General features: G+C 40.0%; 1 protein-coding gene and 1 long non-coding RNA gene across 2 annotated transcripts in view; one reads left to right on the top strand and one right to left on the bottom strand.

Annotated features, from left to right (window-relative positions):
* Positions 1 to 25053, bottom strand: part of PIP5K1B (phosphatidylinositol-4-phosphate 5-kinase type 1 beta) — a 168010-nt gene that overhangs the window by 16197 nt on the left and 126760 nt on the right. Inside the window, exons 12-13 of the mRNA XM_032801803.2 lie at positions 24473 to 24628; positions 22022 to 22166 (exon numbers count right to left, since the gene is read on the bottom strand). Coding sequence (XP_032657694.1) covers positions 22022 to 22166; positions 24473 to 24628 — 301 coding nt within the window. The remainder of the gene's footprint in view (positions 1 to 22021; positions 22167 to 24472; positions 24629 to 25053) is intronic.
* LOC142047061 (uncharacterized) lies at positions 1774 to 7671 on the top strand. Its single transcript, XR_012656205.1, has 3 exons — positions 1774 to 1848; positions 2536 to 2676; positions 6087 to 7671. It is a non-coding gene; the product is annotated as an uncharacterized LOC142047061 (long non-coding RNA).

The raw sequence follows: 25053 nt of genomic DNA, 5'->3' as shown, positions 1-25053 counted from the left end.
AGGAGAAGACACAGACAAGCTACTCTTAATGGTCACAATCCAGTCACCCAGCCATGAACTTTCTATATGGCCCTACCAAATTCACAGCCATGAAAAACACATCACGGACCATGACATTTGCTCTTGTGTGTGCTTTTACCATTATTATACAGATTTCATGGGGGAGACCAGCATTTCTCAAACTGTGGGACCTGACCCAAAAGGGATTTGCAGGGGGTTCCAAGGTTATTTTAGAGGGTTGCAGTATTGCCATCCTTACTTCTGCGCTGCCTTCAGAGCTGGGCGGATGGAGAGCAGCAGCTGTTGGCTGGGCACCCAGCTCTGAAGGAGGTGCCCTACCTGAAGCAGCACAGAAGTAAGGGTGGCAATACCATACCATTCCACCCTTACATCTGTGCTGCTGCTGGCAACAGCTCTGCCTTCAGAGCTGGGCAGCCGGCCTGCAGCCACCGCTCTTCAGCTGCCCAGCACCACTGCCATCAGCAGCAGCGCAGAAGTAAGGGTAGCAGTACCGCAACCTCCTCCCCGTTCAATAACCTTGCAACCCCCCTGAAACTCCTTTTGGGGTCAGGACCCCTACAGTTACAACACCATGAAATTTCAGATTTAAATTGCTGAAATCATGAAATTTACAATTTTTAAAATCCTATGACACTGAAATTGACCAAAATGGACTGTGAATTTGGTAGGGCCCTAACTATGAGGCAACAGTAGAGAGTAGGGGAGAGAAAGAAAGACGTGTATAAGGGGAAAAGATATATGGAAGAGGGCAGAGTAGAGATCCCAATGAGAAGATAAATCATCTGTTTGGGAGTTAAGACCCCAAGGGAAAGAAGGCACCATAGGAGAAAAAGGAAGAGGAATGATGCAACAGAAATTCCATGAGACAGCACATTTCTTCCTGTAATTGAACACCCCAAATGTATCTATGTGGACAGCAAGCTGCCTCTTGCTTCTGTGACTATCATTTCGAACAGTCAAAGGTCATCCCTTTAGCAGCCATTCATAAAAAGGTGACAGTCTCCAGCACAGAGCTGTTTATTAGACGGGCCTTCCCCTGGCGGTCATAAGACTTCAGTTGATCAGGTCCCATGCTGCAGGGGAACCTCAATGTTGTGTAGAGGGATAACAACAAGGAAATCACCACCCTTCCTCATTCTCTTTCTTTCTTTCTACAGAAGGTGGGGTAGGAAGTAAAAGCTCAATTACAAATCCTTGAAAAAGGCATGCTCAGAGCTACCTGGTGAACCAGATAATGCACAACCCAAGATAAAGGCTGTCTCAAATACAGTGAAAAAGCTGCAGTGTGTCAATGAGCTGGCCAAGTTACAAGGACTAGAGAAACTGATTTCTATGTGTGATAAAATGGAGCGCAATGGACTTCAATGGTAGGGACAATAGTAACCAACACCAGAAAAGTTGTTGACAGAAGTCTTTGCAGCACTGATAAAATGTCACCTTTGTCCCTGGACAGGGATGGTCAGGTGCACTCACATTTCATAGGCAGCTCTTCATTTTGCAGTGAACAGAAAAAGGTTATGATGTCAAAAAGAGCAACACAGGAACCTGCAGTATCTTTGTGGCAGAACCGAGCTTCTTTTTAATCTACCTTGAAGTTCAGTAACTGGAAAATTACAGAAAATTTAACTGGTACTATAAGAAAATTTTAGCTTCTACAGATTAAAAATATCAGTACTTTGCAAACTTGGAACAGCAGGTAGAAGCTCCCCTTTATTTATATACCTCAGACATTTGTGTCTTATTTTTAGGTGAAGCATCTGGTCTGGAAACATTGCTGGAAAGGGCATGTGAACAAGGACTGTCAGTACTGGGAAGCTAATCTGTAAAGTGAGTAAAGGAGAAAGTGGAAATTGAGTCACCGGCACATTAGTTTGCATCTGGAACTCATGCTGGTGCCAGAATGCAGGCTCTGACCTTTGCCAAGAGCTAAGTTCTGCCACACATTAAGCTGCAGTTTAATGTTTATTGATAATACTGTAATGTCACTTCAGTAATGCACAGTCTGGAGGTTCTGTTAGTTTTCTGCAAACAGAAATATAAAAGAACATCCTGCCTGAGCCAATAAGGCTCCTCAGTTGGAAATCAATCTCACGGCAGAAACCAGGAGCGGCTCCAGGCCCCAGCACGCCAAGCGCGTGCTTGGGGCAGCAAGTCGCTGGTGGTGCTCTGCTGGTGCCTTGAAGGCGGCAGGCAGGCTGCCTTCTGCAGCTTGCCTGCGGAAGGTCCGCTGGTCCCGCGGCTTTGGAGGACCTGCTGCTGGCATGCCTGCGGGAGGTCCACCAAAGGCGCAGGACCAGCAGACCCTCTGCAGGCGAGCTGCGGAAGGCAGCCTGCCTACTGTGCTTAGGGTGGCAAAATCCCTAGAGCCGCCCCTGGCAGAAACCAGTCATTTAGGTTTACTAAAATTGTTTTCTTCATTGTGTTATGACAATTTCTAGAACAGTAGGAGAGACCATGCAATAGGCTGAAGCTATATTTAAAGCTAGGCCTACTCTGGTTGTCTTTTCCCTTTAGAGGTATATGATGAGAATCAAACAGGCCTTCCCTTATTGTTTGCTGAGCAACTGGATTCAACTTTGAGAAGTACTGTAATCTGCCATTGTGTTATAACATGGAGAACAGCTAAACGCCCTCCCTCCTCCTCAGCACAATCTGGTAAGTGAACAGACTCCATTTTTATTTCTTTCTCAGCTAGAACAGATATTGCTTGAGAAAGTAAAACCTTTCCCTGCTTAGATGAATTGTGAAAACCCTGCCTTGGACATGAGATGCAACAAGTACGTTGATTTTTGTCATGGTTAAGGATTCCTCACAGAAATCAGGGTTGTGGGATTGGGCACAAAGTTACTGATAGAATACTCAAAACTAAGCTAAACCTATAGTAGGTAAGTAACAGCACAACTCTTACATGCTTACATACTGCTCCTAGCTTTCTAACAAGTGAAGGTAACAATGTCAGACTAGGTCAAAAAACTGATTGCACAAAAATCTGGCAAACCTATTCGAGGGGGAGGGTGGAAATCAACAGATTGGAAATCTGGTAGGAAACTCTCAAACTTTCCAAAATTTGAACACAGATGTTTTTATTCTTCAACAAAATCTCCTGTTTTATTTACTTATTTTTATTGAACTGTACTTGTCATTTAAAAGGTCCCAAAATTGAAAATTCTGGAAAACGCTAGCCACAGAAAAGATATGGCATTGAAATTCAAGCTTCCCTATGCTGCTCTGTCAATAAGCTTTGACTCTGGTTTACCTGTAAGATTAATGGGATCATTTATTCTCCACACCAATTCGATACATGCTTCTGCAGAACTGCAGCAAGTGTGCCAATTAGCAGGACGGGCATAAATAGATTTTTCTGGGGATGATATGGACATATCTTGTAGGAACTGAATTGAAACTATCAACTGCTTTCATATAGGTCAAATTAATGTCACAGTTTCTTCAGTATAAGGGTGACTGGGTGGCTTTGGTGCATTGTAGTGTTACTATCCTCTAATATAGATGAACGTTATACATGAGATGGACACCAAAATACTCATTACTTGAGTATCTCACAATATTTACCCCTATGCATCAGCACCTAGAATAGCTGCACACTGACACCTTTCCCATAAACATGAGGGTTCTCATGATAGAATATTAAGCTTCCCTGAGGCAGCCTACAGCACATCAACCCTGGATATAAAGTTTTCAAATGCAGGGCTTAAAGAAAGAGGGCAGAAAACAGCCTTGTTTCACAATGGCTAAGTAAAGTAGCAGCTACATGGGCAGTAAAACAGATGTCCTAATAAATGAGCTTTTAAAAGCTGTGGAAAATGCATCCAAATACATGTACATATTTGCACAGAGACAACTCACTCTTTACGGACCTATTTGATGTGACTGAATAATTAGTCTACTACTGGGGTGGGCAACCTGAGCCTGAGAAGGAAGGAGCCAGAATTTACCAATGTACATTGTCAAAGAGCTACAGTAATATGTCAGCAGCCCCGCAACAGCTCTGCCCTGGCTCCCAGCACTTCCCGCCCACTGGCAGTCCCACCAATCAGCGCCTTCCCCTCCTTCCCCACACCTCCTGATCAGCTGTTTTGTGGCATGCAGGAGGCTCGGAGCGGGAAAAGCGAGGGCATGGCAGGCTTGGGGGCAGGGCTGGCTATATAAACTGTGGGGCCCGATTCGAATACCTGGCAGCGGTCTGAGGCTCTGGTGGCACTTCGGCGGCGGTGGGTCTGCTCCGGGTCTTTGGTGGCACCGAAAGACCCCCCACCGCCAAAATGCTGAAGACCCGGACTCCCCTCCGTGGGTGCCGGGTGAGTGAAAAAATGTTAAAAAATTAAAAAGGCGCCTAAGGTGCGGGGCGCTCTTAGGCACAGGGTCTGATTCCTGGGAATCGGAGGCATTGGCCAAAAGCCGGCCTTGCTCGGGGGAGGGGGCGGGAAGGCGTGGAGTGGGAGCAGGGCCCGTGGCAGAGCCAGGGGTTGAACAGTGAGCACCGCCCAGCACATTGGAAAGTTGGCACCTGCCCCAGAGTTGGTGCCTATACAAGGAGCCGTATATTAACTTCTGAAGATCCGCATGTGGCTCCGGAGCCACAGGTTGGCCACCCCTGGTCTAATATATGTCAGCAGTGGCATCATTGCTGAAGCCCAACACTGCTTTTCAGTCTATAAAAAAGGAACAAATTGTATTATAAGGAAACTATCAATGATATTTTATTTGCACTGCAGTCACTATTAAGTACCAAAGATACAGCTACAGAAAAACAATATGCAGGACTAACTTTTTTAATGCTGACTTTGCAGTGAAGTAAATTGCCAGAAAGGTTCTTTTGTGCTCCCAGATCTAAGCTAATTGCAAACCATAACTTATGAATCAGTAAACATCACAGAAGCAGGAGATGACTGAGTCAATACTTTTATGCAGCTTCCATTGTAAATCATAACAGCAGTTGGCATACATTTTCAGCACAATAGGGCTCGCACAAGAGACCAGCATTTAAAAACCCACTCAGTGTTTTATTCCCAGCTACAGAAGATGCTGCAAGTGGGCAGCATGTATAGCCTCTGGGAGGCTGGATCTCGATTCAGTTACGCATCTGACCAAAAAAACCTCCAGCTCGGTGGTAATGACTGGTCCAGCTGGAGAGAATGTAATCCTTTCTACGGAACCCAATCAGAGTGAATTCTTAAGTCACTCGCTCATTGAGTTTAGATGGAGGAACCAGTCTGTCACATGAGAGAAGCCCTCTTCTCCTTCGCTAGTTTATGCTCTGGCTGTAAGAGGCCATTAGATATGGACCAGCCTTTTAAACCTCAAAATTATTGTTTGTCTCTTGCACCTGGCTTTGTGTCTTACCCACTGGTCACATCTTTCATTACGTTAAAAGAACTTCCAAAGCCACTGAACTATAATTTTTACACAAAAACTTTTGTTGGTAGTTTTTGCAGGCTTGGTGGTTCATTACTTGTTACTGAGGATCTCTAGCTAGAATAGATGACTTATGACAAAGCATAAACTGTCAGTTTTTGCCACAGATGTTGGATCCTTATTTGATATCTTTAGCTGTCGTTGATTCATCTATTTGCCTCCTAGTATCTACATGGGCAGATAGTCTACCAAATATTTCTTTTGGGAACCAGAAAATTCTTCTTACTCAATTAGAGATTTTTTTGGGGGGCTGTTCATTCTCTGAGAGGTTTAACAGTACAAAGTATGCAGAAGTTATAACAAAACCTAAATATTTTCCTCTAGTTTCTAACATCACCAAAGATAATATTTTAATTTGTCAACACAAAGTATAGTTTCATAAGATGAAATATAGAATCATAGAAATGTACGACTGGAACGGACTACAAGAGGTGATCTAGTCCACATCCCACCTACCCGAGGCAGGATCAAGAATACCTAGACTACTCTGACAGGTGTTTGTATAACCTGTTCTTAAAAACCTCCAGTGACAGGGATTCCACAACCTCCCTTGGTAACCTAGTCCAGCACTTAACTATTGTTATATTTAGAAAGTTTTTCCTGATTTCTAACCTAACTCTCCTTTGATGCAGATTAAGCTGGTTACTTCTTGTCCTACTTTCTGTGGACATCGAAAACAATTGATCACCATCCTTTTTGTAACAGCCCTTCACGTATTTGAAGACTTGTCAGGTTCAACCTCAATCTTCTTTTCTCAAGAATAAACATGACCTCATGGGCCAGGTTTTCAAAACTTTTTATCATTTTTGTTACTCTCCTCTGGGCTTTCTCCAATTTGTCCATATCCTTTTAAAAGCGTGGTGCCCAAATCAGCACACAATACTCCAGGGGAGGCCTCACCAGTGCCATGTAAAGTGGAACAATTACCTCCCATGTTTTACATACAATACTCCTGTTAATACACCCCAGAATGATGATATTAGCCTTCTTTGCAAGTGCATCGCATTGTTAATTCATATTCAATTTGGGATCCACTATAACCCCCAGATAGTTTCTGCAGTACTACTGCATAGCCAGTTATTCTCCATTTTGTACGTGTGCACTTGATTTTTCCTCCTTAAGTGCAGTACTTTGCTGCAATATCGTAATATCAATTTCTGCCTCCACAACGCCTGCCCAGGCTATGCTTAGAGGAACAGCTCAGACTGGCTTTTTCATGTAAATTTCCTTGGTTAGAACACATTCAGAATTCTTTACATTCTCTAGGCCTCTCGATATTGAAAATGATTAAACTTATTTTAAAAACATGAAATCCCTAATCAAGTTGAGATTAGAGGATATTAATAAGCAATTAGACATGGCAGTTATTTCCATTACAAATATGTCTCCTTGGTTCCCCTTTGTTAAAAAGAGCCCTGGGTATGCAAGTTATTTAGACAGTTTGTCCAATAACAAGTTAAGGAGCTCTCAGTTTTCGATTTATGCAGTCAGATTACTTATGTCTACACTTAAACACACACAAAAAAAATCCTATAGCAGGAAATTTCAAGCACAGATCAACTGACTTGGGTTCATGGGGCTTACGTTCTGAGGCTTAAAATAGGAGGGTTGATCTTCCCACTTGGGGCGGAACTCAGGCTCTGAAAACTGGCGAGGGGGGTGGGTCTCAGAGCCTGGGCTTCAGCCCGAGCAGCAACGCCTACACTGCTATTTTTAGCCCCATAGCCCAAACCCTGCTAAAGCCCTGAATCAGTTCATCGGGGCTCTGAGACTTGCCAACCATGGTTCCACGTCCCCTTCCCCCAGTGGAGACATACCCTTAGAAGGCTGATGTATTGACATCAAGAAACAACCACCTTTGTCCATGCCACTCTGAGCAGGCAGACGACCTACGCAATTATTTATTTTGTTGTAATCTGTATTGTCACTTGAGGTCAAAATGGCTTTCCATGTTTTTGTCCTTTTTCTATGACCTCTTAGAAAACAGAGTATTTATTAGGAAATGACATATCTGATCGAAGTGATTGCCCTATTGCCCTATTTGCATGGTCAGCCAATAAAATAAGGAAAAGGTAAGTGGCATGGTGCATATATATGGCTTAATGGTCTTTTGACATTTGTATTTATATTCATATTCTAAAGTTTTGGATTTAGTTTTAAGTTTTACAGTAATATATTTTGTTTTTGGTCCACTGGTCTCTGGCTAAGTCACTGATGATAAACTTGACCTGCGTGTAGTACTTTGCAGTTGCCTATATTGAGTTTCATCGAGATGATTTCAAACCAATTCTTCAATTTGTCAAGGTTGTGTTGAATTCTAATTCTGTCCTCCAAAGTGCTAACAACCCCTTCCAGTTTGGTGTCACCCACACATTTTATGAACACTCTCCAATTCATTAATGAAAATACTGAACAGTATTGGATCCAGGACAACCCCACGCGGAACCCCACTAGGTTGGTCTTCCAAGTTTGACAGCAAACTATTGATAACTACTTTTTTGAGTACAGGCAAGTCACATCTTAGGCGCATTTAACATGCGCGAATTCAGCTTTGCGCGGTTGGCAAAAAACAGGAAAAAAAAAGAAAAAATATAAAAACTGCATCTGTAGTGCGGGCGATTCCACCTGCCATTCAACTCAATGAGTGTTTTACTATACGCAGTTTTCGCTTTACGTGCTAACTGCAGAACGGAACCCCTGCGTAAGATGAGACTTGCCTGTAGCTCAGTAGAGCAGTACCATAAACTCACAAGCCAACTAATGCAAGATTTATAACAAAAGACACATACATTATTAAACATCCTCTAATTTCTCACTGAGTAAAAAAGAGTAAGTTTAAATGGTATAGAACTCTCTAAGTGAAGAAAAAACTGGATTTCTTTTCTGAAAGCCCAAATCAATCCTTTGGTATCAGCAGTAAATAGTAATTTCAACTCTTGTATCTGAATTCATGAGTGAGTCAATATTCCTTCTGCTGCCAAAGTACCTCATGAAACAACCTAGACTTCAATAAAAAAAAATTTCAAATTAAATTCTTCCTAGATGGTCACTTCCCTGAAGAGTTTACAATCTTTTGCTATGTATATGTGCAGTGCCTAATTCAAGGAGATATTTGGGCTACTGCAATAAATGTAATACAAATCGAACTGAGGTTAAGATTTCTTAGTTAAGATTACTTAGAATGCATATTTAAAAAAAAAGTCTTATCTACTTAGTATTCAGAGACAAACATAACCTTTCAGATAACTCGTCTAGGACTAGTGCAATAGTGAGACAGATTTCTGTCCATGTTTCCCGCCCCCTAAAATTTAGCCACTAATATATTAAGATTAAGCTAAGGTTAGTGATTATATCATTGGACAGAAGGAATTCTATGCATTCCAATGGCATAAATAATATTATTGTAGTGCATGTGACTCAGAAAATATTGGACTTTAAAACGATGTCAAAAATTTACATTGGCCTTTTGGTCTAGCAGTACTTTTGTGATACTGATCAAACTCTGTATACATCAAATCCTGGCTTACAACAGTATAATTTTCAATCCTGCTATCACATTTTCCTCTTTTCTTTAATAGTTTAGTACAAGGTTTCCTACTACTGAACCCTGTCACCAATCCCTAGTTTCAGTAAAATATTTATCCTTAAGAGGAACAGGTAATTGATATATTCTGGTGACATTTGTTTCATACTGTAGGCATAAAAAACTTTATACATGGTGCATCAAAATTGAGAAATGTGTTAATTACTGCAGCTGAAACCCTTTTCCAAAAAACCAAGAAAGACAGCGCAGCCTTTCAAATGTCTGCAAAGCTTTGCAGACAAGATGAAATACTGCCTCAATCAACTTTCCAACCATTCAAACAAATTACTGCCTACTCTTGCAAATCTTAAATTAGTAATTGAACTGAAACCGGCATGTGTATCAGTACTGCTCCAAAAAAATCTATATACAGTAAATGCACACAAATCTCTTAATGCAACCCTTAAAATCATCAAAAGCCTCGACGTGCAAAAGTTCAGGTTTCCATAGTGATGTCTACATAACTGCACACTACATAGGTTAAGGTACACATTCTATTATGCAGTAACAGATTAAGCCATGTATTTAACCAGAAAAACGCTACTACTAAATATACACGTGAGCAACAGATTTTATATTGCATTAGAATTTTTTGCATTTAATTTTCCCAAGAGTTTCTTAAATTGAATTTTTCCTATGATTAATACTAGCAATTAAATGGTCCCAATTAAGTTGAGCAGGTCACACAGAAGTGAATGGGGTTAAAGTGGAATGAAGTCCCATCTCTGCTGTTGGTCTCATTTTGCTCAATACAAGTCAATGTATTCCCCCTTCCTCTCTCCCCCCCCTTTTTTTTTTAAACGTGTAGTTAGAAATTTCTTACGATGGAAAGCTATTTTAACTCTCTCCTAGCTTGGAGGAGGGGAGAGGGAGGGAACAAAACAATTGAGTAGATTTTGCATCTGCCCTCAAATATATTCATTTTCAAAAGAAGTCCAGACATAAGATGTTTCAGAAAGTTTTAACAGTATAAAAACAAGGAGGAGGATACAATATAAAGTGTTTTGCAACCTGAATCATAGTAATTATCATCAGTGATGTCTATGTTCTACACAAACACAATATTAGTGTTTCTCTCTGGTTACCTTACTTTTTTCAAGCTACAGTATAAAAACTAGAGAACATAAGTCAAAGAAACCATACATAGATGAAATCTTATCTGACAGAAGTGGAGTAAGTTTTACTGTTTAACCTAACACCCATACAGAACTCACAGGCCAGATTATGCAATTGAATGAATTCATTGCATGTGGCACAAGTCACAGAAGGAGATGTTGCTTTTTATTTAGAAAGTGGCTTTTTGATGAAAGGTATGTGTTTCATTACAAAGTTCTTATGAGATGTATTGATTAGTGACTTTTAAATTAAACCTCACAAACAAGTCCTGAAGCTATTTCCTTTGTGTTCTCGTTGTTTTAAAAGATCCTTTGCCTGTGGATCTTGCAATTTTTGTGTAATTTTATGAACTGCATAGTACACAGGCATGACAGAGGGACAGACTGAAAGCAAAAACAGTACGCAGAAGGGGAAGAGAGAACCACAGGGAAACAGAGGAAAAGAGCAATAGAGAAAGGTAGGACAGAACAAAAAAGAGTTGGGACAAAGAAGCAGACAGAAACAATAGGGAGAAGAAAAGAAGCAAGCTAAGAGGCAGCAAACAGGGGAGAAATGAAGACGCCCATCCTACAGACACACCGGCTTGCATCCTTCAGAAGAAAGGGCTAGCCTAAGGAAGTATAGCAAGAAATAGGAATTTTCTATGAACAGAAAAAGTAGAGACAGAACACGCAACATTCCTTTCAGTGTTAACATACTTCCATATTACATGAAGTTCGCAGCACATTCTGGTTACAGAAATCCAGTCTTTCTTTATCCCTTTACAATAATAAAATATCCTGCTATATTTTATTTCTGGGCCCCCAAGCTACCATTTAAAGTATTTCAGTAGGTGGCACTGGACTTCCATAAAGATCATGACCTGACAGCTCTTTGCAGGTTTAAAAGCAGAGAACGAGTTCAGATCCTTTTACACAATCATGGCAACCGATACTGCACTTGACCATTTTGGATATAATTATGTGTTTTTAAATTTTTGCTGTGTGAAGAAGTTTTAGCACTCTGCTTTAGGAAACAGACAAACGAATATTGCAGTCACTTCTGTTACACAAACAATGCACAGGATTACATAGTAGCATATACATTTTCTAAGGTAAGGTTGAACTCTTTCAAATAACAGGACTCAAACTGAGCACACATGTATGTTATTTACTGTAGTTATAAGAACGGCTGTACTGGGTCAGACCAAAGGTCCATCAAGCCCAGTATCCTGTCCTTTGACAGTAACCAATGGCAGGTGCCCCACAGGGAATGAACACTCAGGTTATCATCAAGTGATCCATGCCCCATCACCTAATCCCAGCTTCTGGTAAACACAGGCTAGGGACACTATTTCTGCCCATCCTGATTAATATCTTCCATGAATCTGTCTAGCTCCCTTTTGTACACCATTATAGTATTGGTCTTCACAACACCCTCTGGCAAGGAGTTCCAGAGGCTGATAGTGCGTTGCGTGAAAAAATACTTTGTGTTTGTTTTAAACTTGCTACCTATTAATTTCATTTGGTTGCCCCTTGTTCTTGTATTATAAGAAGGTGTAAATAACACTTCCGTATTTACTTTCTCTGTACCACTCAAGATTTTATAGACCTCTATCATTTCCCCCCTCAGTTGCCTCTTTTCCAAGCTGAAAAGTCCCAGTCTTATTAATTTCTCCTCATACAGAAGCCATTCTATACCCCTAATCATTTTTGTTGCCATTTTCTGAATCTTTTCCAATTCCAATATATCTTTTTTGAGATGTGGCAACCACATCTGCATGCAGTATTCAAGGTTTGGGCGTGCCATGGATTTATACAGAGGCAATATGATATTTTCTGTCTTATTATCTCTCTCTTTCTTGATGATGCCCAACATTCTGTTTGCTTTTTTGACTGCCACTGCACATTGAGTGGATGATTTCAGAGAACTATCCACAATGACTCCAAGATCTCTTTGAGTGGTAACAGCTAATGTAGACCCCATCATTGTATATGTACAGTTAGGATTATGTTTTACAACGTGCATTACTTTGCATTTATCAACATTAAATTTCATCTGCCATTTTGTTGCCCAGTCAAGCATTAAAACAACCACAGCATCAAAAGAAGACGTATTTGAGAAGAAGAAAGTCTTTGAAGACTTCATAATGAGAAATTTTTATTTCCTTATAAAAATTAATATTTGGCACTGCTTATCTGGAAAAACCACTTAACTGAGACCCCCTCTTTTGCCCCTACCCCTACCCCAAAACCATGACAACTGTCAATTCACAAATGGAAGAAAGCCAAAGGTCATTGACTGAAGTATTTATTACACATTGTTTGGCCTGCATTAGTCAACATTTTCCCCTCTTGTTTCTGTTTTGTTAGTGAGGCCCTGCTACCCTGGAAATCCCAATTTGGCCATTCCCACCTGCTTCTTGCTGCAGTTATGGCTTCTCTAATTCTTCTCCAGCTATTCAAAGTTTGAAGACTGGCATGCTGAAAAGGGGCAGCTCAGTAGTGCTCAGATACAGGCATGCATAATGCTACTGATGTTAGGATTTTATGACTGTTTATAGGTCCCTACTTCACCTCAATGACAAGCCTCTTTACTGGGCCCTAGTGCATTGACTACCATTCAGTTGTGTGTTCTAATCTACAACAGAGCCCAGGATTCTCAAAACCCCTTACTTGCACAGTACAGCCACCGCCTTCAGCTTCACCAAAGCACTTCTGGATATGCTTAACTTTAATCACACAAGTAATCCCACTAAACCCAGCGGAATCACTGAGGTAGCGGATACCCTCCTTAACACAGACTAAGTTCCTCATTTCCATAGCATATACGGGAGAGGAAATGCAGAGTTTATTTCCTCTAAGAAACTTTTCCCTCTCACTGAAAAATAGTTAAACGCATAGTTGATAAAAACCATTTATGTTTCAATAAATTAAAGCTAATACTCCAAATGAAAGTCTTTGTCAAGCAACACCATTCTGTTCAAAATTAATTATTTGTTTTTTAACAAGCAATTAATGGATTCCATTTTCCCCACTGATCCATGAGTATACTCCCCTAACATTAATGGAAGTCATGTACACACACAAATATAGAACTACAAAGCATACATGCAGTATAAATTTTCTTTAGTAAATATAACACAGGGATTCCAGTCTACATACAAGCAGTTTCCTCATTCTGTACTTTATGCCAAGAGGCTTCCTAAAATACAGACACAGAACATGACAGATTGGAATGATATTAAATAATTTAGCAAAGTAATAGTCTGTTACATATTTAAGGGCTGAAAATGGGTCATGTTTGCAAACAAATCTTTCAGTTTTATGTCAAAGCCTGCTTTGGGCTTCCTTTTTATCAAAGAAAGCTCATGGAGTAATGGCTTTGCAATCAAAGTTTCTTATATTTAAAACACAAAAATCTAATCACCAAAAATATCGAAGTACACCTAAAGTATCAATTTCATTTAATCTTTTTCCCACAAGGATTGAGGATTTCCTAATGTACCATAAAATGTAGGCAAAACGTAAAAAACACATGCTTTAGGAGAAAGGAGAAAAGCAATGGAGAGGAGGGATTGGCATATTTGCCTTATCTGTCAGCAGAAAGTGCCCCGAATCATCCAAAAGGGCGTAGTATAGAGTTGCCACCTTTGAGGTGCAAAAAACCAGGACATCCAGCATGATCCTGAGCCCATAAAACTAGACAGCTGTCAGTGTGTTCTGAGCATCCTTACAGATTTCCAGGGGCAACTACTCCGAGAAATGGATGATCCTGGGAAAACTTGGACATGCAGCAACCCCGTGCATTAGCCGTTATCAAGCATGATCATTAGGTTTCTTTAAACCAAATAGACAATCTCTTGCCCATGATGGTTTCTGTCTGTCCTACATACTCTGCTTGGGGGCTGAGGCAGAGCTTATGGGGGAAATATAATAGTAATTAAAAGCCCTAGGGGACTTTGGCTGAAGAAAATCATGTAAGGCTGAGAGGTGTGCTGGGTATTAGACCTGAGTCATCAGCACCTGTGGCATTGTGGCTATGGAGCAAGATCTTCCATTCTGAAGCACAAGCTGAGGAGAGGCAGTCACCTAGTAACAGCGGAGGAAGAACTGCTAGCTCGAAGGATCCACTGACTAGACTTCTGTTTTGCTGACAAGCCAGAAGTACTTGATTCTGGAGAGACTCTTGCAGTCCTATTCCAATTCTATAGGATCCTGGTGGTATGCACTACCTTACAGGCCACACTAAAGACAGACAATAATTGCTGAAGATGAACCAGGGGGGAAAAAAACGAACAAGTTTATAGGAGTGCACTAAAGTACAGCATAGGAGTACATCCTAAAAATGTAGGATTTTAGCATAGCAGCAAAAAGTTTGTGAATGTCTATATACGAAGAACATGATGATAGATTCATTATCTAATAGCTTTTATTTAAAAATTATTTCAGAGTATTTAAAGTATTTTCTTTGTTTTCATTAAATATATATGGTTGTTTACTAAGCAAATCGTGTGGCACCACTGGATTGAAAACAAAAGGTTGATCTTGTTAGGGTGAGTAAAGTAATCCTCAGCTATGCTGCAGACTTCCTGGGCAAACCAGTAGGGCTGAAGTTTCTAAACCCAACTAGCCATTGATTTCTCTGCATGGCTGAATTCCCATAATACATATGCAAAAGGAGAATGAATTAAAGAAGCCTGTGCCCAAAGTCACAAGGAGGAAAGGAGCTGAAGGCCTCCAGGCCTCTCTCAAGTCAAAAGACACTGAAAGGTGGAGTAGTATATATGGGACCTGGGACCAGCACATGGCTGGTGTTTCTTACACAACCATGCAAGCCTTAGTGCTTTTGCTTTCATAACAAACTTCCAAAACTACGCATTTCATTGCAAAAGGTTTGGACAAGCATAGTCCAGAAATGACTCAGTCCTACCAGTCTCCACATACATGCAGAAGCGGACAGACAAGTGAAAGATGTTAACTTGGCCAGAAAAAGATACACACTTGGTAATGTATTTTACATCATGTGCAAAGATAATACCAAGGCAAACATAAGCATATAGTTACAATGCTTAGTTGTGCATTTCTGCAATCTGTAGCTGTGTGAATGTACTCAAATTAGGGCTGTCAAGCGATTAAAAAAATTAATTGCAAATAATCGCACTGTTAAACAATAATAAAATACAATTTAAATAGTTTTAGATGTTTTCTACATTTTCAAATAGATAGATTTCAATTACAACACAGTGAGCGCTGGGCACTTAGAAATTTTTTATTACATATATTTGCACTGTAAAAAATAAAAACAGTATTTTTCAATTCACCTAATACAAGTACAGTAGTGCAATCTCTATCATAAAGTTGAACTTACAAATGTAGGCTCTAAAGTTTTACATTGTTTTATTTTTGAATGCAGTTATTTTTTGTACATAATTCTACAAGTTCACTCAGTCCTAGTTGTTTAGCCAATCACTCAGACAAACAAGTTTGTTTAAATTTGTAGGAGACAACGCTGCCTGCTTCTTGTTTACAGTGTCACTTGAAAGTGAAAACAGGCATTCTCATAGCACTGTTGTAGTTGGCGTTGCAAGATATTTACATGGCAAATGTACTAAAGATTCATATGTCCCTTCATGCTTCAACCACTGTTTCAGAAGACATGCATCCATACTGACGATCCAAAGCAGTGTGGACTGATGCATGTTCATTTTCATCATCTGAGTCAGATGCTACCAGCAGAAGGTTGATTTCCCTTTTTGGTGGTTTGGGTTCTGTAGTTTCCACATCCAAGTGTTGCTCTTTTAAGATGTCTGAAAGCATGCTCCGCACCTCGTCCCTCTCAAATTTTGGAAGGAATGTCAGATTCTAAAACTTTGGGTCGACTGCTGTAGCTATCTTTAGAAATCTCACATTGGTACCTTCTTTGTGTTTAGTCAAATCTGCAGTGGAAGTGTTCTTAAAATGAGCAACATGTGCTGGGTCATCATCCGAGACTGCTATAACATGAAATATATGGCAGAATGTGGATAAAACAGAGTAGGAGATATAATTCTCCCCCAAGGAGTTCAGTCACAAATTTAATTAATGCATTTTTTTTTTAAATAAGCATCATCGGCAGGGAAACATGTCCTCTGGAATGGTGGTCAAAGTATAAAGGGACATATGACTGTTTAGCATATCTGGCACGTAAATATCTTGCAATGCCGGCTACAAAAGAGTGCCATGCGAACGTCTGTTCTCACTTTCAGGTGACATTGTAAAGAAGAAGTGGGCACAATATTGCCTGCAAATTTAAACAAACTTGTTTGTCTGAGCAATGGGCTGAATAAGAATTAGGACTGAGTGGACTTGTAGGCTCTAAAGTTTCACATTGTTTTGAGTGCAGTTATGTAAAAAAATTTACATTTGTAAGTTGCACTGTCCCGATAAAGAGATTGGACTACAGTACTAATATGAGGCAAATCGAAAAATCTCTTGCCATTTTTACAGTGCAAATATTTGCAATAAAAATAATGTAAAGTGAGCATTGTCAACTTTGTATTCTGTGTTGTAATTAAAATCAATACATTTTAAAATGTAGAAAAACATCCAAAATATTTAAATACATTTAAATTGTTTAATAGTGTGAGTAAAACTGCGATTAATCACGATTAATTTTTTTGAGTTAATCACATGAGTTAACTGCAATTAATTGACAGCCTTAACTCAAATTCCTTAATTATTCATTACTGTATTTAACATCTCCCCAACCTTACTGCAGGCTGTTCCAAGTTGTGGGGAGGACAGAGTAATGAAGACTACACTTTTGTGGGGAAGTTTCAGCTGCAGGAGATACTAAAAGTGCAGGTAGTGGCTTTGGCTGTTAAAGATAAACTCAGAACATAAGCAAACTTCCATATGGCCTCTTGAGCATTTACAAAATACATTGCAGGGAAATTACTTAAGTGTTGTGTCCAAAAATGGTCTTGGAATGAAAACATTTAAGTCTCATTCTCTTTGTAAGTTTTAGCAAAGTTTTGAAATAACGAGCAAATCCAACTGGTTCTCTGAGTAAGTGAGCATGGTAATGTTTTGTCTGCACACATCAACCTAAAGCTAACTGCTAGTGAATGTGTCCTAGATGCAGGTTCTAAACATATCCAGCAGGCAAAAAACCTATTTATTCTTTATTCATGTTCAAGAAAGAGCTAGCAACTGAAAATTCCAAAATATTTCAACCAAAATAGTTCAACAAAAATTTTGCTTTGGTCAAATGGAATGTTTTGTTCAACTTGGGCTAGATTCACAAAACAACTAAAGGAAGAGGAGGAGGCAGCTCCCTTATAGCATTCAGTCCAGCAGTTATGGTGCTCATCTGGAATGTGACACACCCCAGTTCTATTTCCCCTTCTGCCTGATGCGTAGAAGGGATTTGAACATGGGTCCCTCACCTCTCAGGGGAATGCTGTAACTACTGGCCATTGGGGTAGTGGGGATGGGTGTCTCTCATTCTCTCCTGTTGAAGCTTTTAAAATCTGTATAAATAATTAGCCACTGGGGCAGGAGGGCTGGAACCTGGATCTGCCACCTCTCATGTGACCAAAAGCACCCGTGTATTCACACCCTACATATTATTGTAATGGCCTTTGTGCAAAATATACCTTGTGAGGAATCATTTAAAAAACTACCACCACAACGGTCAATATCCTTCTGTAACATATGAACAAAATGCAAATTAAGAGTTATCAGTAAAGTGAAATTATGACTATACTGTGTTTACCATACAAGTCTGGTGGGGAGGGAGTAAACCCACTTCTGAAAGACAAACAACAAGCTGATATCTCTAGCCAGATGTTATCAAAGTTGATTGGCAATCACCGGTCAAGTGGCCATTCTTTGGCAGCAAAGGGAAGCAGGAATCAATCAATCTGCATTATAGCAAACAACAATGTGGAACCTCTTTCACCATGAGTCTCCAGGTATCCTTCCTCACAGCTGGAATGAACTTTATCTAGCGATAATCCCCAGGAAAATGCATTTCAAAGGGTGACTGGACTATAAAAGTGAGGGGCACCCCCCCAGATTCTCTCTCTATTACACAAGAGAAAGGAATCAGCCCTTTGACTTTGATGGAAGTCTGAACTGAGAATTTGGTCAGTCCTGTTGCTGGAACCATGTGTTAAGGATTTTACGTTTAATCAAATATAGCTTAAGTTTTTGCAGCTGGGAAGCGTTTCATCTTTATTATTCTGATAACTATTTCTGATTTTAATATCTTATACTTGTACTCATTTAAAACCTCTCTCTTTATACTTAAATAAATTTGTTTTATTTTTAATCTAAACTAATCTGCTGTTGTGTTTAAACTGAACTGCTTGGTACCTCCAGTTAAAATAGCCAACTGTTAAATATTGACCCATTACAGGAGTAATGGACTGGTAATATCCAGACTGTCCAGGAAGTGGCTGGACAGCGCAGAACACATGTTTTTGGGAAAATTTGTGTCTGGAAGTTTGCTGGGGTCACCCTGAAGGTAGTAAACAAAGCTGCTGGAAGCCAGCGTGTGACTGGTGTGTTGCTGACAGGTTGCTGGGGTCAGAGTTGGTGGACCAGGGCTGCAGCTATACACACACACTCAGGGTGTGACCTGCATGCTGTTAGGCTGTTTGTGAGTGGTCTGGTTGGGAGCTACAACAAAGCATTGAGAGGCACCCAAGATTGCAGGGCAGGCGCAACCTCTCACTGGTCTGCATTGCCTGGGTTTTCCACCTCCCATGCCAATGGCCTGACCACTAGTTGACAGAGCCATTCTAATTCTCTTACTGGTCCAATGAATAATTATTTATACAAGTGGAACAAGAGATTGAGAGAGGCCTGCCCAGGATATCCCATAGCCCAGGGGCTAGGTCACTCTCCTGACAGTGAGTGACCCAAGTTCAAGTCCCTCCTCCACATCAGGCAGAGAACAGAACTGAATGAGGGTCCTCCCACATCCTTATGGGTGCCCTAACCACTGGGCTAAAGGTTGCAGGGGAGATGGAGGGAGCACATGCTCCCCGTCCCCATTTTGTGAAAGGGGCTGAAGTCGTCTCTGCCTCCCCGCCCTCACCCCCCTAATATTGTTCCAAACCATGTGGCAAATTCACATCTAATTCACTAATCGTTTTGAGTCAACCAAAACTGCACTTTTTGGGCAAATAAACTATTTCCCTGACAATTTCCCCCCTCTTCTACATAGGACTATGAAAAGCAGTATACGGTTATAAGACTGCAGAAAAAACCTTGTACGAATTTACATATGGACAATTGATGCACTAAATTCTGAATGCCTTATGCAATGTTTACTCCTGCAGAGCATTTATTTATGGTAGTAAATATGATTTATGTGGTAAGTTAATTTACGGGACTGATGAAGCAAAAATGTGGTAAAAAGTGATTAAAATGCTTCCCTCCCCCATTACAGATTTACAAAAGAGACTTGCAAACATTTCATATATGTGAGGAAGGAAAGAAAGCAGAGCACCAAATACTAGCAAAATGGAGAGCTAATTCCTTTTCATTCTATGTAAGCATGTATGACATTCAGAGAATCACAAAGAAGCCTATGCTGACCACAATAATGTAACAAGGAAATTATATGGAAATCAGATATTAGTTTCAAAACTTATTTGTCAAGAGTCATTGTATATTATAAGAAATATTCATAAAACAGTGTCTTAATTCTCCTCCTGTAACGTTTAAATATGGAATACAACATCCCATGAATAAAGGCCTTAAAATAATGATCACATGTGACATAGCAAATGTGTCCTCAGCTGAAAATTGGAATTGCTCTCCCACTAGTTTTCTACACCCTTTCTACCCATTTTTAGGCACAAGCAATTTCTGAGCATGCAAATAATTTATGCACACAAATTTGTATTTCCTGAGAATGTACTGCAAATGCAAATTGTTTGCTTAACTTTACATACTAAATTAGGTCTGCAAGACAAGTCTGTGTTGATATGACTCACTGGGAAAAAAAAAATATATATATATATAAAAAATTCCCCTCTCACCCCTATGGGTGGTATGTGTCTTCCTCAACCTCGGGTCCTCTACCAGAGGCCTGGGAGTTTGAGGGTTCTGCGCATATATATATAAATGCAACCTCCATGCAAATTAGTAGACAAAAATCTGATCGAACAGTTGAATTACCAAAGAATGTATGAGCTTCTTAATTTTCTACAGCAACCATTTCTACTAAACACAATTAAAAAAAACTTAAAAACCTAAAATTAAATAGTGTTAAATTTAAAAAAAAAAAAAAAAAAAATCTTTTTTTTCCTGCTCTCAGCTACATAAAATATCAATATGTGGAATGTTAACTGAAAACATTTTCACAATTAACAACCTTGAAAATGTTCTCAACATTTTTGTTTGTATCATCTTACTATTAAGTTTGTGAATATGTTCATTTGGCATATGTGGACAAAAGCTTAAAGAGATGGTTGGGTTTGTTCAGGATTCAATATTAAAATAATCATTATAAAATCCAAGAGTAGATATGTTTACAGTGAATATTAAGATATAAATAGAAATGTAACATTCCAAACTAAAAACTATTTTCATTCACCTGTAATATCACAACCCTAACACTGTAATAGCTGTGCTAGGGCCTTGGACCCAGAAAGCAAAACAGATTAGCACTTCACTGTAGTAATAAATGTGAAGTTATTTATTTTCACTGCCAAGCCGAGTGAAAGACAAGTAGTCAAGAAAGAGCATGAATGGGTAAATATGTATTAAATCTGAAAGAATGTTTACAGTCTAACAACCTAAAAGGTATTATTAGTAGAAAAAGGCAGGCACTCTTAAAATATATATTTTAACCTAATAAAACATCACACTGTTAAACACTAATCTCTTTATAGGCAGAGCATAGATATATTATGTTTACATTTGCTAAGATTTATTATGGTCGTTTGTCATATACCAATGTGAATTTCATGACGGTATATGGCAGTTAATAACAAAACACCCCCCCTCCCCCAAATCTCCACCAGAGCTAGTTCGAAGCGCAGTTGAAACAGGAGAAGGGTTGGTGTCAGGCTAGTGGCTAATCATGAAAACTCAACAAACTGACACTACGAATCCTCAGATGAATTAAGAAAAATGAGGGAGTGTTCTAGAAATGAAGCACAGTGCCCCAAGTGCTGAGGATAGAGAAGCCAATGCAAGGAGAAGTGGTGGGATGTCACAGGAAGACACGTTAGCATGTGATGTGATAGAGACTGTAGCACTGCACAGAGCACCTTTTAGGGAGAGGACTCAGAGCAACCCCCATCCCCCCCTTTTGATGGGGTTAACACAAGGAAGAAGATGAAAACTTCAAATGGAAGGCCAAATTCTCTCCACTATATCATAAAAACAAAGGCTGAAGACAGAAGTTTTCTGCTCCATTTCTCACACCTGTACAAACTTCCCCAGAGGTGCTGCTCCATGTGTTTTCTACAAGCAGGGGAACTGAGGCATTATCCAGCTCAGGTCTTTGAGTCTATGTGTCTGTGTGCACAAACCCAGTAATCCAGCAAAACAGACATGCTATTCTAACATGCAAATACCTGCATATATCACAGTAATGAACTCAGCAGAGGACCACTTCAGTTAAAATATGGGCATACATTAATACTGCTTGGTAGCACGTATGCCTGTTTGGAGGGCATTTTTACACGGAGGCAGACTTTGGCCTAAACTGGTCCCATCAAAAAAATAGACTAATGATCCTAGTATTTTTCCATAATAAATCATGCAAATAGATTATTTTCCAAGCAATAACGTGTAAAATCTCCCCCAGGGTTAAGATCATATCATCATGTAGGAAAATTATATCTGACATATTTTCAATAACTTAAATTAAACAAACCATTACCTGCTGGAATAAAGCAGAGTTCCATCATGTTGATATTGTTCATCTACATACAAAGAAGAAGAAGAAATAGTGGTTGCTAAAGAAGCTGCTTCAAATAGAGATGGAGTGCTTGGCACTAAATCTGGACGGTGCCGTGAGCCTAATACTGCATAGGAGAAAATACATATGTTTTACTGTATATTCATTTTTAAAACTCATTTCTAATACAACTACCAGGGAAGTTATTGTTACTCCTGGGGAAATTCTGCACCCAAATAATTTAAAATTATGTGCACGATATTTTATTTGTCAAAATAACAGTTTCAATTATTTTGGTAATTTATTTCAAAATACCTGTTAGCAAGTATGTTTAACAGTACAGACAATAAAAAAGATTCAGGAAATGTTTTTTGATAAATAGTTTCCTTACTAGGCATATTAATACACAACTTTAAGTAATAATTCATTTAAACTCCAATACAGAAATATATTCCTGCAACCTTCAGAAGCAGTGCAAAGGCTTGGGGGAGTCAGGGGTAATGGAGCAGCTGAGGGAGAGTGAAGTAATTGCTGGGAAGGAACCTGGGAGTGAACCTGGAAGGTTGTTGGGTGTGGGAAGTATGGAACAGGTTTTTTGGTGGGGGGAGGAATTGTTAGTGAGTTAGGAGCCTCCCCCATGAAGACCTTGGCTGACTCCCTGCCTCTCCCATTCAGTCAGACACATCTGCCCCTGCCCCCATGTGTCCCTGCACTCCCATTCCCATTCAGTCCTGGCTCAGTGCTGTCCCTCCACTAGCTCCTGTGCCCACACCCCAGTCTGTCCCCCCCAGCCTTTCTGAACCCCAGTCTATATACCCCTTTCTGTCCACCCCTCCCCCCCATATCATGTGCCTTCTCAACTGATCTGCAGGCAAGGCACTATGAGGAAGGCAGCCACTGCCCCTCCTTCGCTCTGTCCCCAGCTGGCTGCCCTCTCTTCTGGTGCCACAACAGCCCCTGATGGACAAAAGGTGTAATTGCAGCATCTCCCCAGCAGAATGTATTTTCTGCAAGGGGCAGTGGGGTTGTCTGCAGGGGACATGAATTCTGCATGTGCACAGCAGTGTAGAATTCCTCCAGGCATATTATGTTATAGTCCATCAGTATCTAAACAACACACATGCACACACTATAACAATACTAATTTTCCAGAAGCAATCTAACACATTTAACTGATGACATTAATAGTTAGAGGTCTAGCCAGTGATGCAGGCAAACTTCCTGTGACATTATTGACGTAATCTGGGACCATAAAGAACATGCTTGCAACCAAGGTCCTGTAGTGGCACCAAATCTTATGTAAAGGGGGTAATATAAGGTGTCTAAGACCAGGTTATGGGTTGCTGTTTATGATTATGCTGTCTATATGTATGTATCATTTTGTAGTTGAAGTTATAAGAATTGGCTCTATACTGTCTGTATTTCAAATTTGTGCTGTGCTTCTGGGAAACATCCCAGACAAGTGGTGTTAGCTCTGCCTAGCCTGCTTGATGGCCTATTAAGGACCATCAGCTATACAACTGACCCACTGAGAGAAGGCAGATACGCCTTGTAACTCAGCAAAGTATGCAGGGACTTGCCCATGTGACTCCAGACTCCATTTTGCTGTAATTTTCCACAGTAAGGACAAAGAGGTTTTTACACCTGGAAAAGCCTACATAAGGCTGATGCCTCATCTCCATCTGGTCTTCAGTCCTGCTTCTCACCTCTAGAGGAACTTTGCTACAAACCGAAGCTCTGCACAAAGGATTGATGATCCATCCCAGCGGGGAATGTTCTCCAGAGACTTGATTTGAACCTGCAGTTTATTCCATCACTGCTATAAGCCTTAACTAAAAACTTTGCCATTACTGCATGTAACTGATTCCATTTAACCAATTCTAGCTCTCATCTCTATCTTTTTCCCTTTATAAATAAACCTTTAGATTTTAGATTCTAAAAGAACTGGCAACAGCATGATTTGTGGGTAAGATCTGATGTGTATATTGACCTGGGTCTGGGGCTTGATTCTTTGGAATCGAGAGAACCAGTTTCTTTTATTGAAGTGTTGGTTTTCATAACCATTCATCCCCAGGACAAGTGGCACTGGTGGTGATACTGGGAAACTGGAGAGTCTAAGGGAATTGCTTGTGACTTGTGGTTAGCCAGTGGGGTGAAACCAAAGTCCTCTTTGTCTGGTTGGTTTGGTTTGCCTTAGAGGTGGAAAAACCTCAGCCTTGGGCTGTAACTGCACTGTTTAAGCAATTGGTCCTGTATTGGCACTCTCAGTTGGGTCCCACCAGAACCACATCGTCACACTTCCACACCCATGTAAGCCTCTTTAAAGCCAAAGAACATGCTTATGCAGCTAGCCAAGATATTTAGCATAATCTAGGTTCTCTATTTTGAACAACTGTGGCACAGATACCCAAGTTAGCTATTCCAAAATATTACCTTCTTCATCAAGGCTGGAAAAGCTTTGTCCTTCAGTAAGCACGTCATGCTTTTCATCCTTCCATTCTTGGCTAACAGCAGACACAATTTCTTGTGATGTTGCCTTTAGAGCTGCAATGGAACTGCATCGTCTCTTGGAAGGAGAGGACTTTAGAGCTGCATTAAGAAAAGAGTGCAACGAACAAATCTGGTGAATTGTAATGTTTTACTCATCTTTCACAGAGTGCATATAGTTTTACTAACTACAAACCCCTTTCTAAATGCAAATCAAGAATAAATCTAGATAAGAACATTTTAACATATACTAGTTTTATTCTGCAGAGTCCATTTGAGACTTTGAGAGACAATGTCTAATTTGAGTTATGGACTTAGGGCAAAAAAGGCTACAAATGGGATCTGCCAGTTAATTGTTTTGACATTTCCTACACTGCAAGTCATAACTTGAGTATCTGCCTGTAAATATCAGAGAAAAGAACAGAATGCAGGATAATGAAAGGAAGGAAGAAGAGAAATAGCGATTGAGTAAGCAAAAAATAATCAAGGCTTTGGGCATTATCTGAGGATTAGGGACAACCTAAGAT

The sequence above is a fragment of the Chelonoidis abingdonii genome, chromosome 6 (genome assembly GCF_003597395.2).
Source record: "Chelonoidis abingdonii isolate Lonesome George chromosome 6, CheloAbing_2.0, whole genome shotgun sequence".
Lineage (NCBI taxonomy): Eukaryota > Metazoa > Chordata > Testudines > Testudinidae > Chelonoidis > Chelonoidis abingdonii.
Note: the sequence above shows the minus strand (reverse complement) of the source record. Positions and strands in the feature narration are given on the sequence as shown.